Source organism: Bombyx mori, chromosome 26 (genome assembly GCF_030269925.1).
Source record: "Bombyx mori chromosome 26, ASM3026992v2".
Taxonomy (NCBI): domain Eukaryota; kingdom Metazoa; phylum Arthropoda; class Insecta; order Lepidoptera; family Bombycidae; genus Bombyx; species Bombyx mori.
Window position 1 is genome coordinate 9,671,631 of NC_085132.1, and position 17,387 is coordinate 9,689,017.

Below are 17,387 nucleotides of genomic sequence, written 5' to 3' on the forward strand. Positions count from 1 at the left end.
TGTCATAGCGCTCGGGAAACACCGTGGAGGGGAGCTCATTCCATAGCCGGATGGTACGTGGCAAAAAAGATCTCTGGAAACGCACTGTGGATGACCGCAGTGGCTCCAGGTAGTACGGATGAACTCTACTCCGATGGCGGGCGGTGCGATGGTAAAAACGAGATGCCGGTATCATCTCGAACAATTCCTCAGAGCACTCCAGAGCTATTATTGATGCTAATACCAAATAAAATGGACCTTTAATTACAAAGATAAATGTCGCGTATTAAGTGAACTGCCGCTTAAACCAAATACTTGGCCTTTCACCTCTCGATAGGTGTGAACGATCCGACTACGGTACTAATATTGAATTGGAGACTAAGCAGCTATTCTTTACTTGACGTTTTTACTTACTTAATATATGTTTCAATTAGGGCAGATGCAAATTTTGCTAGCTAGGGCTCAGGATAAATGGAAACTCTCCACCGAAATGCGAATCAAAACTGAATTTATTTATTATAACAATTAAAAGTACACTTAGCTTTCTTGAGTTGATTCCGTCACTTCACTTCGAACAAAAATCTCTCCATATCGTCTATGTGACGTTTTCATAGTTCTTAAGACTATGTCAATTATGTTCCAAAACATTCTAGAAATGCTTCAGTTGTTTCAATCTCTATCTAATTCAAATTTCTTATTTAACAAGTGTCTTATTACGTATTGTCATAATCCACTGGTATCCTTCGTGCTTCCTTACAAAAAAACTCTATAATCAGTAAAAATCAGATAAGTAGATTGTAACGGACGTGACGTCAGCTGTCATGCCCTGCCGCCAGCCAAGCCGCCAAGCCATGTTAACACGCCCCCTTCCGCTACTGCCGCTAGCCAAAGCCAACGAAGGGGGGATTAGTGATAATAAAACAAGCCATGCCGGCCATTTCAACCGCTTTTCTGCTTTCTCGCAAAAATAAAAGAACTTGTCGTTACGCTGCTGTATTTCATTGTCACATCATTTGCAACAAGATACTAAGGATAACTTAACTGTGCTCTGCGTCAACCCTGTCCCGCCGTTTCAATAGCCCCGACTGGGCTCCGGCCCGGTCCGAGGTAGGGCGCCGGTTGTGAGCGGCAGGAGTTTTTAGTGAGGTTCAACTCCCACATACCCCACCTGCCCCGCCTGCGCGGGTGGGGATCCGGCGATTTTCTCCAGTAGAAAAAAAAAAAAAAAAAAAATTAGGATAATTTAACTGAGTATGTCAAGTATCTATATCCTCCAACAGGTAGCATTACAACCGTACCTAGTAACATCGAGAGCCATCTTTTGGAAAATAGCGGCACTATTAGGCATAAACAATTACATAATTATCTTTGTAATTAAAGGTGCGCATTATTTGGTATCAGCATCAACACTTTCGATGTTTTTAATTGAAATTGAATGAAATTTATGCCGTTCAAATAGCAGAAGAAGGTCCTTTGCTATGATATTGTTTTTAAAATTTAAAATTTAAATGTCTGTAAAATAACAAAAATATCGCTGAAACCAAATAGCCTTTCACCCCTGGATATATAAGTTTTTAACTTCAAACGAAATTCTATAAACTTCAATTTCAATTTTATAAATGTCAAATTCAATTTGTATTCCAAAGCTAGATTTATTTATTGTTCTTTTTTAAATAGAGAAAACTGAATACAAAAAAAGGACAAAGAGAACGCGAAAAATATACGACTTGAAGACATTTAATTGACATAACTATAAATAACACGGAGACACTATAAATAACAGGACTGGTATCCGAGAGACAGAAAAAGAAACCGAGGTAGACCATTTAGGAGATGGGTGGACGACATAAGGCAGTTGCGGGAAGCACATGGACCAGAAAAGCTGAAAATAGAAGCTTATGGAGGCAGTTGGAGGAGGCCTATGTCTATAATAGACAAACAGACAATAACTAATAATAAAATAGGTAAAAAAAAAAAAAGCTTACAAAAAAATTTTTTTTAATTATTATTAATACCAATTGCATATGTAAAAAAAATGTATTAGTCTGAATAAAGGCTTTATTATTATTATTATTATTATTATTATAAATAACACGTCATTACGGATCCTCCCGATCCAATAACGGTGCTTTTAGGTACCTCAAGCACCGGTCATCCCCACATCGCTTACTATGAAGGGCTCGACGAGTAAATTAACCCACAGACACAGCCCCTGAGATTCTCGCCGGATCTTCTCAGTGGGTCGCGTTACCGATCCGCTGGTAGATTCTGCGAAGCACTGCTCTTGCTAGGGTTAGTGTTAGCAACGTCGTCAGGTTTGAGCCCCGTGAGCTCACCTACTTATAAGGGCTACGCTAAAATGGCCTCTCAAGGCCATCAGCTTAGGTAAGAAAAAAAAGGTATAAATCAGTGCTCTCCTACACGGCTGACGTCGGCCGGGTCCTTGGGGTGAGCTGTGCCGTCTGGTTTTGGTGTTGACCGCGGTAATCTCTTACCTGACCCGCATTCTGACCTTGAACTTGGGATCGGACGCTTGAGCGAAGAGTGCAGGGGAGTCGTTTAGTGGGTAGGGCCCTGAAAACATCCTTGGGACCGTGGTCTCGCAGTCGCAGACCAGTCCTTCATACCCCGCGTGCCCCCTAAAGTACTCCCTCACACATATATACATACATACGTATAATATATATGTATATAGCTAGCTCTCTTTCTCGTATTTATATCAGTCCGAAAATGACAGGTGAGAGATGTGGCCATTGCTTGAGACTTACTGTATCTATCCACTTCGATAAAGCGGCACGACACGAGAACCCTCTCATCGTGGCCGCCGGTAACTACATTCCCGATCCTGCGGACAGAATGGAAAGCAGTCGACGTCGCCCAAAACACGTCATCTCGGATCCTCCCGATCCACTAACGGTGCTTTTAGGTACTTCAAGCACCGGTCACCGTTCTCGTCGAACCCGTCGCTTGCGACGAAGTGCTCGACGAGTAAATTAACTCTCAGACACAGCCCACTGAGTTTCTCGCCGGATCTTCTCAGTGGGTCGCGTTTCCGATCCGGTGGTAGATTCTGCGAAGCATGGCTCTTGCTAGGGTTCGTGTTAGCAACGTCACCAGGTTTGAGCCCCGTGAGCTCACCTACTAAAGTTAGGGTTACGCTGACATAATCAGCTAAGGTAGGAAAAAAAAAAAAAAAAAAACTGTATCTATTTATATATCCGAACTTACAGTAGTACTAAAATAGAATCTTAATTAACTTACATACAAAATAGCGTTTCTCTGGTTTCGTATTCATCAAAACAATGCTTAGTTAAAATGTTTTATTGAATCTAGACGTGCTAACGGACTCATATACGTAAATCACAATGTGGATACCGCCATTCATCTTAGCACGTGAGGTCGAAACGGCAATTTTAGTATAACGACCGTCCCAACCTTGAAACCGAAACGCAGGGCTGCTTCATCCTAGAAATCAGGGCCTTGAAACTGGGATAGTTTAAGAGAAATATTTTTTCTGTATGGAAACTAGCGACATCTTGTAGGGGATGTCACTAAACTTATATGTTGTTAAATTTAAAGCATTTAGTTATTGTACAACTAAACACAGAAAATAATTAATAAATCATACAAGTCTTTAGGTGTTTGTTGTAAAAATATTATAAAATCCTTTATTAAAAATACGGAATTTCGGACAAAAAAAAATCTTATTGCTCGCACCGCATGTTACTATTTACATATCTAGGGTCATCCTGTTAGAAATGACGAAAACTTACTACTTGTTAACTTACCAATAAGAGTATTTATTGTGTGTGTAACAGATTTTTTTACGGAGATCACGAGGATATTCAATGGAAAATGTGTCATTATGCAAAGTGAAATAGAGAGCATGCCGGAGAATATAATACCTAATGCGATTGTAGCAAAATTCGGCAATACAATTTTAATTTTATCAAAAGAATGTATAAATGCGAATAACGTAACATTAAATGAAAATCTGATAACCTCTAATTCAAACGAAGACATGTAATCCACGAAAACGACAAAAAACTCATTTGTTTTAAGCGATTCTGAATTCAGTCAACTTGTATGTCAGATTATATACCGTACCTGAAACATAGATGTCGCTAACAGCAATCCTTCAACCGTTATCTACCTAACTTAAACAAGCCGATACTTACCCGGTAAATGTTATTAGGTTTTCAATTACTGCTCATAGATGACGGTATATTTAAATAAATCCTTGAATACAATCGCAGCGAAAGGCGTCCCTCAAATCTGGAGTCATGGATGAATCGTAGATTATGAATGCATAATACCTTCAAAAGGTCGCCCAGCTTGAGATGTCTATGAGCTGCCTATTTCTGCCGTGAAGCAGTAATGCGTTTCGGTTTGAAGGGTGGGGTAGCCGCTGTAACTATACTGAGACTTTAGAACTTGTATCTCAAGGTGGGTGGCGCGTCTACGATGTAGATGTCTATGGGCTCCAGTAACCACTTAACAACAGGTGGGCTGTGAGCTCGTCTAACCATCTAAGCAATAAAAAAAAAAAGATGTTAGGTTGAAAGTCTCAATTGTATGGTAAGCTGTCGACTCTGCCTATCCGACCAAAACACTTTTTTTTTATTGCCCCTGTAGGCGACGAGCATACGGCCCACCTGCTGGTGAGTGGACGTCGCCCATGGACTTCAGCAATGCCAGGGGCAGAGCCAAGCCGCTGCCTACCGCAAAACATACAAACCTACAAACAAACCTACATGTCGAACATACAACACAATGTCGTACGTATCCTCAAAATACGCCATATCATACGTAAAAAACGCGATGGCGTTTGTGTGTTTTGAAATATCGAAGCATGGAAATGATCAAGAGCTACACCGTTTTGCAGGAAAATTATAATGAAAAAAACCTCTCTGAATTAAATAAGTCTAATTTGACAGATTGATTTTTCACGAATATAATGTCAACCATTCAAGTACCTATATAAATAAGTCTGCTTCTTAGAATTTTGTCTAATTAATTTTCTAATTAAAGTGCTTAATTAATAGTTAAGAAATGCACGTTGTCGGGCTAAATATTAGTTTTATATTTGTCTTCTTAATTGTTTTAACCATAAGTTCTTCTCTCAGTGAAGGTTAGTTTGGTGATTTTTTGACTTTTCGATACCCAAATTGATCTGACAAATAAAATATCATTTGCCTTATTTACTGACGTGGTGGTGCAGTAATTAGTGCCTCTGACAGTTGCGCCAAGGGTCGTGGTTTCGCTTCTTACATCGGGCAAATATTGTTTGCTTTTTTGCTGGATGTTTATTATCTATATATCTACATATTTAAATACATATAACTATACCTATATTCATCAACCTATAATACAGGGAATCTTAATTTGGGGCCGGATCACCGTGCGTGATTCGCTCGCAGCTTTAAAAAAAGCCGTCATTTATAAATTTGACCAAGGCTGATACCTTCATTACCAGATTCCAATAATACTGTCCTTTATTATATCAAACGTATTATAAATATCGCCCCCCAGGATTGAATTGTAAGATCGATGTTTGGTTTTTGGAATAACGACTATCCTAGCCTCCTCATATTAAAGAAAGACTGGTTTGTGACAGTGCCTAACAAACAGGCAACCGATACTCAAACAGCAAAGCAGTAAGCTACTGATCTATGAAGAGCAATTAAAATACCCTTAACCCCCTACTTGCGGCTCTCCTCCGAGAACAAGTGTTCGTAACGGCCCCTATACGTTTATTTCATTATTATTTTTATTGCATAGATGTGTGAACGAGCTCACAGCTCACCTGGTGTTAAGTGGTTACCGGAGCCCATAGAGATCCGCTACGTAAATGCCGCCACCCAACTTGAGATAGAGTTCTAAGGTCTCAGTATAGTTACAACGGTTGCCAACCCTTCAAACCGAAACGCATTACTGCTTCACGGCAGAAATAGGCAGGGCGGTGGTACCTACCCGTGCGGACTCACAAGAGGTCCTACCACCAGTAATAATAATATACGAATCGTGAAGGCAGGTACTAATGTTTCTGATGAAATACGTACTAGACAAATGTTCGCGAATGATTTCTAAGGTGAAGCCCGCACGGGTAGGTACCGCAATCCTGCGTATTTCGGCCGTGATGCAGTAATGCGTTTCGAGGGTAAGGGCGGGGAAGTCATTGTATTATATAGAAACTGAAACTTAGATCTCAAACCTCCAATAACCATTTAAGACCAGGTCAGCTGTGAGTTCGTCCACCAATGTCATAAGTAAAAAGGATTCAAACGTTAGGAATACATATTTTGTTTTGTCCATAGTAACCTAATTGCTTTACCAAGTTTCATTATACATAGTTCTTTTCTAATCCTAAATAAAACTATTTATATATTTGTCTTTATAGAAATTGACCCGTTCACCAATGAACCGGACGCAGTTACTGAAATTGCGAAGCACATTGAAGACATTGAGAAATTATCAAAAGCCGCTGCAAAAGCAAATGATGGTGTCCAAATACCAATTCAAGACACGAATATAATTTACGAGGGAATAATTCAAGTTATACAGACTATCATAGAATCGTTTAAAGATAAAATATACGCGAAGGAATTCCTGAAGTCGAGAGGCATCGAAAGGGTAATCGTACCAAATCTAATGATGCCTCATTTAGAACTGAAGACTAGTATACTTGTATTAGTTAAAATACTCTTTGAAGTCACTCCTACTGCTACCAAAGCTGCCGTTCCAATAGCTTTAGTCGATCGACTATTAGATATTTTTGAGAATGATGGGAATTTAGCATTGAAAGCGCACTCTGTAGACATTTTGGTATTGTGGCTTCCGAAAAATCCACTGTTACAGGCCAGGGTCATGAAGCTGAAAGGTTTGGAGCCATTTTACAATCAAATAACAAAACTGAATGGCTCAATCGTCAAGACATTACTAGAGTTGTTTAATGTAATATTAAAAGAACATATTCGTGCTAGGGATGGGAAAATACAGAAGGGTAAAAACGATAAATCGAGATTGTATCAGAGAATTGGCCTAATCGAAAGAATGTCAACGCCACCTGTGTGTAGTGGATTGGTTCATGCTATAGATATTATTTGGAACTACAATATCAAAGATGATAACAATAATATATTGAATTTGTTACTAGAACTGACGAATAATTTGAGACAGTTTTGTTTGAAGGTTCTGAGAGGGAAAACTAAAGCGATTGAAATATACGACTTGTTATTTAAGTTTGTAACTGATCCTGGTAATGAAGACTTGTTCTTGAAAAGTGATATCAACGTGACTGCGACTAGAGTGGTCTTGGGAGGTTTTTTGAAGGACTTGAAAATACGAGATGAACTTTAATTTTGGTTTTCAGTTCACATTAAGAAATTTGTTTTCTTTAATATCGTTTTTTTTACACTACCCATAGTTTGGCTGTAATTTATTTTAAATACAACAATGTATTTGCGTATGGCAACTTTATAGAAAAACAAAGTTTGAAAGATGGAGCAACCGTCATATGTTGCAATTGAGACTTCGATCTCATCTCTCAAGGTAGCTGGTCGAGTTGACTCAGTGATATCTATGGATCCGCGTAGCCACTGAAGAACAAACAAAGCCACGTTTTATTATGTTGAATGATTCTCTTTCGTACTAAATTGATTAATATCAATCATTGCACCACATGGTCTTACTAAATGCACTTTCGAAAAAATTAAATTCAACATATGGATGTTCTTGGCAATGTCTTATTTTAGTCGTGAATTAATTTACAGTCATATTTCTCACCAAAAACAAATAATTTAATTTTCTCGCGTATTTTACTAAATTGGCCAAAATATTAAGAACACATAAAAACGTAAAATTCGCGGTAAGATTAAATTATAGTGTGTACAATACAAACAACTTACAAATACAATACATATATTGTATTTCCATAGGCTATAAAGTAGATTAGGAACTGCTTCCTTTGCTTCTGGAACATTCCAACTATGGGTGGAACCATTAGCGCCCTACGTGTGGTCCCCAATCAAACCGCAGTGCCACGCACTATTGTGCAACTTGCATTAATTGAAAAGGAGGGGGTTCGTCATTATATTTCCAAAAAGACGTAAAACCACATCGAAATACGGGTTATCCTACGCAGACTTTCATACTTTGAAGGCGCACTATTATAGTTGTACTTACGTTCTGGTAATATTTGGTCTACCACAATTACAGATTATACCTACACAATATCCGATAATCACAATGACGTTTTGTGTAAACTCAATTATGTCAATTTGATTTACGGTCGCCATTTTGATTTCAAACAATTGAATATGTTGATAGGTTACTTTTGTTAATTTTTAGTACCTAGTTTTTTACAGTTTATCAATAATTTGATGTTTATTTTAAAGGGCTATTTGTTATAGTTATTGGTAGACGTAACTAAAAACTAAGTTCTTAAAATAATTGGCACAGGTTACGAGTAAAAAACGTTAAAATGTCATTCCTTATTTCTATCGTAAACTTCGCTTCCAACAGCCAGGAAATGAATACAATTGCAGTAGTTCACTTCGTTCTGTATTTCTTTATTTGTAAATCAACTTGTATAACTTTTGGGTATGTGCTTATTACAGAGTACATACAACACTTTTCGACTACCGCTTTTATTATGCTTCGTTTCTACTACTGCCATCGCCCCCACTAAGACTAATGCCATATGGCAATCTGAAAATTGTCTTATTATAATTTTAATAAGATAAATTGTATATTAAAGTTATTTTACAATAAACTTTACACTATTGATATATATGTGTCTTTCGGCAATAAAAAAATGGAACAATTCAACACAGCCAAGCCTACCGACATTTGAAGAAGGACATATCAACTCAGGAACTATAGTGAAAGGGAATTCCATAGTCCAAAGGTATGAGATGGTCTCGAAAGGTCTACAATAACAGTTGATCGAAGTACTATAGCTGAACTTTTATCTTGCGATTTTGCAAAAAAAATATAGATATATGACTAATAATTTAAACTCTAAACAATTAGTCTCATTTATACAGAACAGTTGTAGCAGTCCGCACACGCTTAAAATTATCTGTATTTTTCATTTATAAGTCGATTGTTCCTTCGTCGAAATTATTTTTGAATATCAGTGTGCTTAATGCGAGTTATTTAACGTTCTCGATAGCGTAAAAGTTAGCTCATATTTGTATGGAATGGGATCGTCTGCCTACGTTAGCCGCTGTTGTGCATATAAAATTGGGCTTACTTTTACGCTATCGAGAACGTTAATAAATTCGCACTAAGCACACAGATTCCGGAGCCTACGGGAACTAGTGGATGCCTCGGTTGTATTGATATGGCTCACACCGTCCTAATCTTCGAACTGAATGCCGTAATTGTCAGCATAAATTCGTAGTCTGCTAATTTAATGTTGCGTGCACAGTTCGCGTCGGGCCACAAATAAAAACTTTGCATAAAGGATCTCTTTGATTAAATACGTTTGTCTAGTATTTATGTTACTGTATACATTACATTAAATTATACATATTATGTATTAACCTTATACCTTTAGACGAGCAATTCTTGTATATTAATATATGTATATACCTAGTCAGGTCATAAATTCTGTCACATGTTTAATGTAAAATAATTGAAACAAGTTTATTCATTATGTAACCATTCATATACCAAAATGAACTTAACAAAACATAGATTCTTATGACACTAAAGTTTATTCAAAATGACCTTCGTGATTTTGAATACAGGCCTTCAATCTGCGCGGCCAGTCGTCTATCGCAGCACGAACGAGGTCCATGTCAATATCGGCGGCTGCCTTAATCAAGGATGTCTTGAGTGACTCCAAATTGGGATAATGCTTTGAGCACACCTTTTCCTCCAAGTATTGCCATATCTTGTAATCTAACGGATTCAAATCTGGACTGGAGGAGGGCCAGTCTTCGTGCCGGATGAAGTCGATTTCACGCGCCGCCAGCCAGTCTTGTGTGCTCTTCGCTCTATGAGCTGGCGCCGAATCTTGTTGGAATACCCAGTGCCTGTTATTGAACATGGTATGAGAAACAGGTTCCACAAGGTTCGTCAGGACTGTATTTTGATACACAACTGCATTCGTTTTTACACCTTTCTCACAAAAATGTACCTCTGTTAAGCCCCAATAAGAAACTCCCAACCATACCATAAGCGAGGATGGAAAATGACCTCGTTGGACACGCGGAATACGGTTGCTCGCTTCTTCACTAATGTGTGCGTACACCTTATCATTTTGTTTGTTGTAGCTCTCTTCTACGGTAAAATTTTTCTCATCCGAAAAAAGAATTTCCCGATATTTTTTTCCCGCGTACCGCTTCAACAAAGCGCGGCATCTCTTCAGTCTCAGATCCATTAGACGAGCATTCAAACGATGTCCTGTTTTTCTTCGATATGCCCGAAGCCCTAAGTCTTCATTTAACACCCTTTTCACCGTGGTTCTGCTTAACCCCATCTGAAGGGCCAACAGTTTCTGCTTACGTTTGGGATTTCTTTGAATTCGCGCCTTCATAGCTTTTATCACTGCTGGAGTCCTAACAGACCGAGGGCGACCACTTCTTGACCTGTCATCTACACTAGAGTCTTCATTGTATCGTTTGATGGTACGATAAACGAATCTTTTGGTTATATTCAAATTTTTCAGTATGTTAAAAATTTTAATTGGCGCGTAACCGCAACGATGCAACGCAATAACTGCAACACGGTCTTCTTTAAGCGTCCACTCCATATTTAAAAATGAGTAAAATTCTAAAAGTATACATTTTTATTTTCATGAACAATTCGAAATTCGAATTCAATAAACATTTTTGTGGCCAGCATTCTAAAAGAAAAGTTTTTACTGTGTGACAATACTTATGACCTGACTAGTTATATATATATATATATAATCTGAATCTCGGAAACGGCTCCAACGATTTTCATAAAATTTAGTACACAGGAGATTTCGGGAGCGATAAATCGATTTAGCTACGATTTATTTTCAGAAAATGTTGTTTTGTTCGTGTTTTCAATAATCAACTCTTCCCGACATCTATTGGCGAATAATAATACTATTTTTCTTAATTGATGGCAACTAACCGCTTTAAAGACACAACAAGATGGCGTTATAAAAAAAAACGGTCTGCATCTAGTAAATATTATTTAAATAATGATGATGATGATGGCGTTATAAAAAAAAAACGGTCTGCATCTAGTAAATATTATTTAAATAATGATGATGATGATGGATGTTATATCGTTACCGTGAAAGTCACCGCTGATAGCACGTCTTGTGAGCCCGCACGGGTAGGTACCACCACCCTGCCTATTTCTGTCATGAAGCAGTAATTTGGTTTGGATTTGAAGGGTGAGGCAGCCGTTGCATTATAAAAACTGAAACTTAGAACTCGTGTCTCAGGCTTACGTTATTGATGTCCACGGGCACTAGTTATCACTTTACATATAGGCCGTGAATTCGTCAACCCCTCAACAACCGAAACGCATTAGTGCTTCACGTCAGAAATAGGCTCGTACGTAACCATCCAGGTATATTTATTACATACATACAACCATACTGAAATTCCACTTTAAAAAAAACTACGTGGGAGTCGAGCGCGCTCATAAAAAGTAATCACTCGATTACGCAATCACAAATAATCGAATCATATCGATCATCTTTTTACGTCCCTACTGTCAAATGTCAAAAAATGCGCACACAACCTGCCGGAACGAATTCATAATACTCACTCGAGTACTCGCTGTGGGAATTTTTGAGTATTTTTCTTTTTTGGTTGCCTTCAATGAGCATTGTTGCGTAATGACCACGGAAAATAATTTTATTTTTATTGTCAACGTAGAAATTTGTAGTTTAGTAGTAATAGGGTGACCAATGTTTTGGTAAGGATATCGAAAATCAGGCAGTGTCGATGGGATAACGATTCGAAGCGATTTTTGCGGGAAATCGAGAAAAAATCATTCATAATTAGTTTGTAATGAACTTCGTGTCTGGCAAATAAAAAAATATATATTTATAAATAATAATTAACCCAACAATATATAACTTGGAAATTGGCAATGACAATGGCCAAAATAAATCATGTTCATAATTTCCCTTCCATTGTTTGACGTTTTTTAAAGGTGTGTAAAAAACCGTTTTTACTATTTTTCTTTTTTATTGCTTAGATAGCAGACTCACCTAATAGGTGTATGGATCTAAAAAAGAATAAAAAAAAAAATTCTTAGATGGGTGGACGAGGTTACGGCCCACCCGGTGTTAAGTGGTTACCGTAGCCCATAAACATCTATCACTTAAATGTTGCCACCCACCTTGAGACATGATTTGTAAGGTCTCCACCTCCTCCTACCACCAGTAATTACGCAACTTATACGGATTTGATTTGTTCATAACAAAACCCCTCAATAAATAAATAAAGGTTCGTACAAACTGCAAAAACCTAAGAACATACCAAAAGACGCAAATTTAAGAATACAGAATAGTGATTTTGAGGTTAATAGAAGTAAAAATTCTAGATTTGTAAGAACAATTACTTACAAGTGTGAAGCAGTTCAATGAAGTCTCATATATTTTTTTTAATGATCTCAGTAGATAGAGGATCATTCGGCCCTCCTGATGGTGAATTGTTACCACAGAGTCGGAGGTCCTCCTTAAGCAATATAGCGATACCTCTCTACCCGTGCGGACTTGCAATAACAATACCACAAATAATATACACAGTAGCGTGATTCAGAAGGGTTCTCTACTGACGAATACCACTACTTTTACATATCCCCACCATTTACCTGTAGAAAATATTGGATTTCCAACACGTGCTCTTAAGACCGGTCAACAAACCAATCGATATTCAATAAACCCGATTGTACCTGTCGGGCTAGGACGGGTAGTTAAACTATTTAAATGTCAAGTCAATCTCGGGATCCTTCAAAAAGTGAACTAAAAAAGTCTCAGCAAATTTACCACCAGCTTACTGAGATTATATTTCATCCCATATCATCTCATTTCATTTAATTTTATGCCAATTGATTCATTTGAAACATTAATCAGCTTCATTTCATTTTACTTCATATTATCATTGTTCATAAAAAATAAAAATATCAGGATGTATGGTATGATACCTTTGCTTTTCCAGTTAGAAAAGTAGAACTACTACTACTGTCAAATCACTGTTTGGAATATTGGAGAGTGATTATTCGAACTTAAATATTATATGAAGTGTATAATCTATGGAACTTAACACTAGAGCTACTCAGATGTAAGTTTTAGTGACGTTTCAGAACTTTATTTTTGCAGGTCCTAGTTTTTTGTATAAATACAGGTGTCTGCGGACAATCAAGACACGTAATTACGGATCCTTCAGATCCATTAACTTCAGCATTAGACGCCTTCAGCTTTAACAATAGGAGCAGGCTTAAGGACTTAGGCTTAAGGTAAAGTGAGAACCGCCAAAGCAATAATAATATTATTTTATTAAGTTAGTTTTTCTAGTTCGCCAAGCACAAGTGACTACGCTGATGGAGACGATATTAACCTCACGTCTTTTAAAAATACTCATACCACCTTAACTCGGTCGTGTTCGATATTTTCTATATACAATATGGTCACACTACACTTCACAAACGACTAATCTCAGGTAGCTATAACACTGTATAATGCGGACTGCAGCGGAGGCGTGACACCTGACTAAAGTTCCCATGGGATGCAGACAATTGACATTTCAAAGGCTAATTTATTGCACTGAAACTTCACTTGGACGTTTCAATGGAGTTTATATTAATTAGTATAGCAAGCGGTACTCGTAGTACAAGATTTTAGGTAATTGTTGTTTGTTTTTTTCCCTACCTATTCAGTGGTAGCCTCTGTCCGATGATTTGCAAGCGAAGTAGATTGTCCCTTAGAAATAAGGTGACACTCTACAAAACTTGCATACGCCCCGTCATGACCTAACTTGAAACCCCTTCAATTCATTCAATCCTGTTCTTGCAGGATGGCCGTCGGAGCCCCGTGGTTCGTCAGGAACATCCTCCGCGACGACCTGGACCTACACTCCATTAGTAGTAAGTCGGCATCAATGAGCCATTTCGAGAAAGTGGCACGACATGAGATTCCCGAGATTCCCGAGCATGGAATGCAGTCGACTTCGCCCAAAACACGTAATTTCGAATCCTCCCGATCCACTAACGAGCACCTCAAGCACCGGTCATCGTTCTCGTCGAACCCGTCGCTTGCGACGAAGGGCTCGGCGAGTAAATCAACCCACAGACACAGCCCACTGAGTTTCTCGCTGGATCTTCTCGCGTTTCCGATCCGGTGGTAGATTCTGCGAAGCACGGCTCTGGCTAGGGTTAGCGTTAGCAACGTCGTCAGGTTTGAGCCCCGAGAGCTCACCTACTTATTAGGTTACGCTGACATAGCTTGTCAAGGCTTAGGTAGGAATAAAAAAAAAACAAATTCAAAGAACATTCTAACTTACTGTGGAATTTTGAATTTTAAATTTGTTAACATGAAATAGCTATAAAGATTACAACAAAATCTTGACTACTACAAGTCCGATTTTCTTAATTGCTATTGTCAGTTTAATAGTCGGTGAGAAACTCGAAGGCTTTTTTGCGGGAATGCGAGGAGTGAAGTTGTGTGAATTATTTTATTTTTTTTAATTTAGGATTTCTTCGGGTTTAACCCTGTAATATTTTATATTAAAGACCGCTTATATAGATTAGTGTTCCTCCGAAAACCCTACTGGAGTATTAATAAATTCTTACCATTTTTCTTATCTCATCTTGATTCATTTCATTTCAATTCATATTATTTTTACATAATTTTTAATTACATTTACATCATTATATTACATTACAATTTCAAATAAATCACATTCATCTCATTTGGTTCCATTCTGCATATATATAACAGAATACATGTATTGTAATTAAAAATTATTAATTTCCAAAATTCTAAATTCTTAAGCACTATATACTGGCAACAATGGCATTGGCGAGAAGACGATTGCCATATTAAAAAAAAAACGAAGGAGAAACGATTCATTGACAAATATCACGAACAACAAATGTTTACATTGGCGTGGTCATTAATTTTCAGGTTTTTTTTCCCCCGTTACGAGTTCCCACCTGCTCTTGGCTAGCGTAGTATTATATGACGAAGCTATACAAAGGGTTCCGTATACATTAAAACGTCTCGTTATTTATACGATCGAAATTTCCTAAAATTTTCAAAGCTTGTTAGATTTACGAACTTTAAGCTTTCACGGTTTCAAACGATATTATTTAACGTTTTCTTACCACATTTAATGTCTTTATTCTCGCAGTCTTCGGTCTAGCGGTAACTAACTAATTAAAGTTAAAGTTTTTTTTTTTTAAACAATATTAAAGTAAAAAGTTTTTAATGCCGTTGTCATCGATACAGAGAATACAGAGAAAGTTATACAGAGAAAATGCAACAGTAAAAATGAATTTTTTTTTATTGCCCTTGTAGGCAGACGAGCATACGGCCCACCTGATGGTGAGTGGTTACCGTCACCCATGGACTTCAGCAATGCCAGGGGCAGAGCCAAGCCGCTGCCTACCGCTCAATACTCTCCACAAGCCTCGTTTGAAGAGGGACATGTCATAGCGCTCGGGAAACACCGTGGAGGGGAGCTCATTCCATAGCCGGATGGTACGTGGCAAAAAAGACCTCTGGAAACGCACTGTGGATGACCGCAGTGGCTCCAGGTAGTATGGATGAACTCTACTCCGGTGGCGGGCGGTGCGATGGTAAAAACGAGATGCCGGTATCATCTCGAACAATTCCTCAGAGCACTCCCCATGGAACATACGGTACAAAATACAGAGAGACATCCACGTTTAATGATATAAATATAGTTTAATGATATAGATATAGTCGTAGATGTCTATGGATTTCAGTAACTACTTAACACCAGATGGGCTGTGAGCTCGCCCACCCATCTAAGCAATAAAAAAAACCTCAACAGGGCAATCACTATGTGCATGAGCTCCGATAAAAACTTGGTACTACGCGCTCGTTATTTAGTAGTAGTAGTTCTAAGATACCCCGCTGGTACATAGGGCTCTCACAAATTGTCTCCACCTCACCCTGTCTTACGCTTACGCTCCTTGACATCGCTCCAGCTGAGGATGGCAGTCCTCATCTTGATCGCTCTCTGTTAAGGTAAAATTAAAAACCTACCACAAAAAAAAAACTAAGCAAAAAAAATCTCTTCTGGATTTAACCCAAACAGTCCTAAAACACAATTTTATTTCACTGCCGATGTCGTCCTCCTTCCTTTTTTTTTTTATTAAACATTCAGATTATAAGCTAAATACGGTCAATAAATTATCTATTCTGCAAATTCGTTCGGTCCGTGGGCGGGTTCCGATATAAATCCTTGTGGTGTTTGTCCAAAGGGTATCCGATTGAAAGAACTTAACTTTTTCGAACCGTGAGAATGACAAACTTTGTTTTTTTTTTTTTTTTTTTTCATAAAAAAACCAAACGGCTAAAAGGTTTTAATGTTATAACCAAAAAAAAAACAATAACGAAATAAATCGGGAACATCATGCTTTATCGTATAAAATAAATGTATAAATTAACTTCTCTTTCAAGTGATCTTCACGTGATCATAAAAAAAAAGAATAAAATCAGCAAAAATCCATAGCAATTTAATTATCAATTAAAACTAACTTTATAACCTATAACAAAAATGTTTTTAAACAAGTTTGTTTTACTTACATCAAGTTTGTGAAATCAATGCAATATCTCAATTACCAACGAAATATACAACTGAGGCTGCCCCAAAAGACCTCACGCTGTGTGCAATGAAAACATCTTATTCAATCAATTAAATGGCGTTGTTGTTACAAATTGTGACGTCATGTAGAGTAGGGAAACGGATGTCCGATAAATAAATCTTAAATTATTTAGGTCAATAGTAACGTGGGAAAGTTGCTAATTTGGTTCTAGATGTGCTTCAATTATTTCATGTTTATTGCGTATTGTCGGATTGTCAAGGCTAAGATTAAAGTTTTACGAGGTAGATAATGGGAATCAGCGAAGATTGACTAAGATTTATTACGAATAAGATAAATATTGTGACTCCATTGATAATGACATGAGCACGCACTTTTTGTTAAATTTAAAATATAACTGGATTTACATATTATGTATATTGTATGTAGAAAATAAATAATTTTAAAATCACTTGAGTTAACATGTATATATATGACCAAAAATTAAAATACTTTTTATGTAATCATATGTATGTCCATTTATATTTAAATTTAACAAAAACACTATAACATAGTTATAAAGCAACGAATTTTGTAATAAAAAAAACCATTGCTGACCCGGCAGACTTCGTAGTGCC

At 37.5% G+C, this 17,387-nt stretch overlaps 1 protein-coding gene across 1 annotated transcript; it reads left to right on the forward strand.

Moving 5' to 3' along the window:
• The first annotated feature begins 4,917 nt into the window (after positions 1-4,917).
• Positions 4,918-7,379, forward strand: LOC101741473 (uncharacterized). Its single transcript, XM_004922044.5, has 2 exons — positions 4,918-5,110; positions 6,380-7,379. The coding sequence occupies exons 1-2, from the start codon at positions 5,032-5,034 to the stop codon at positions 7,336-7,338; spliced, it is 1,038 nt and encodes a 345-aa protein (XP_004922101.1). The 5' UTR covers positions 4,918-5,031; the 3' UTR covers positions 7,339-7,379.
• Positions 7,380-17,387: the final 10,008 nt, after the last annotated feature.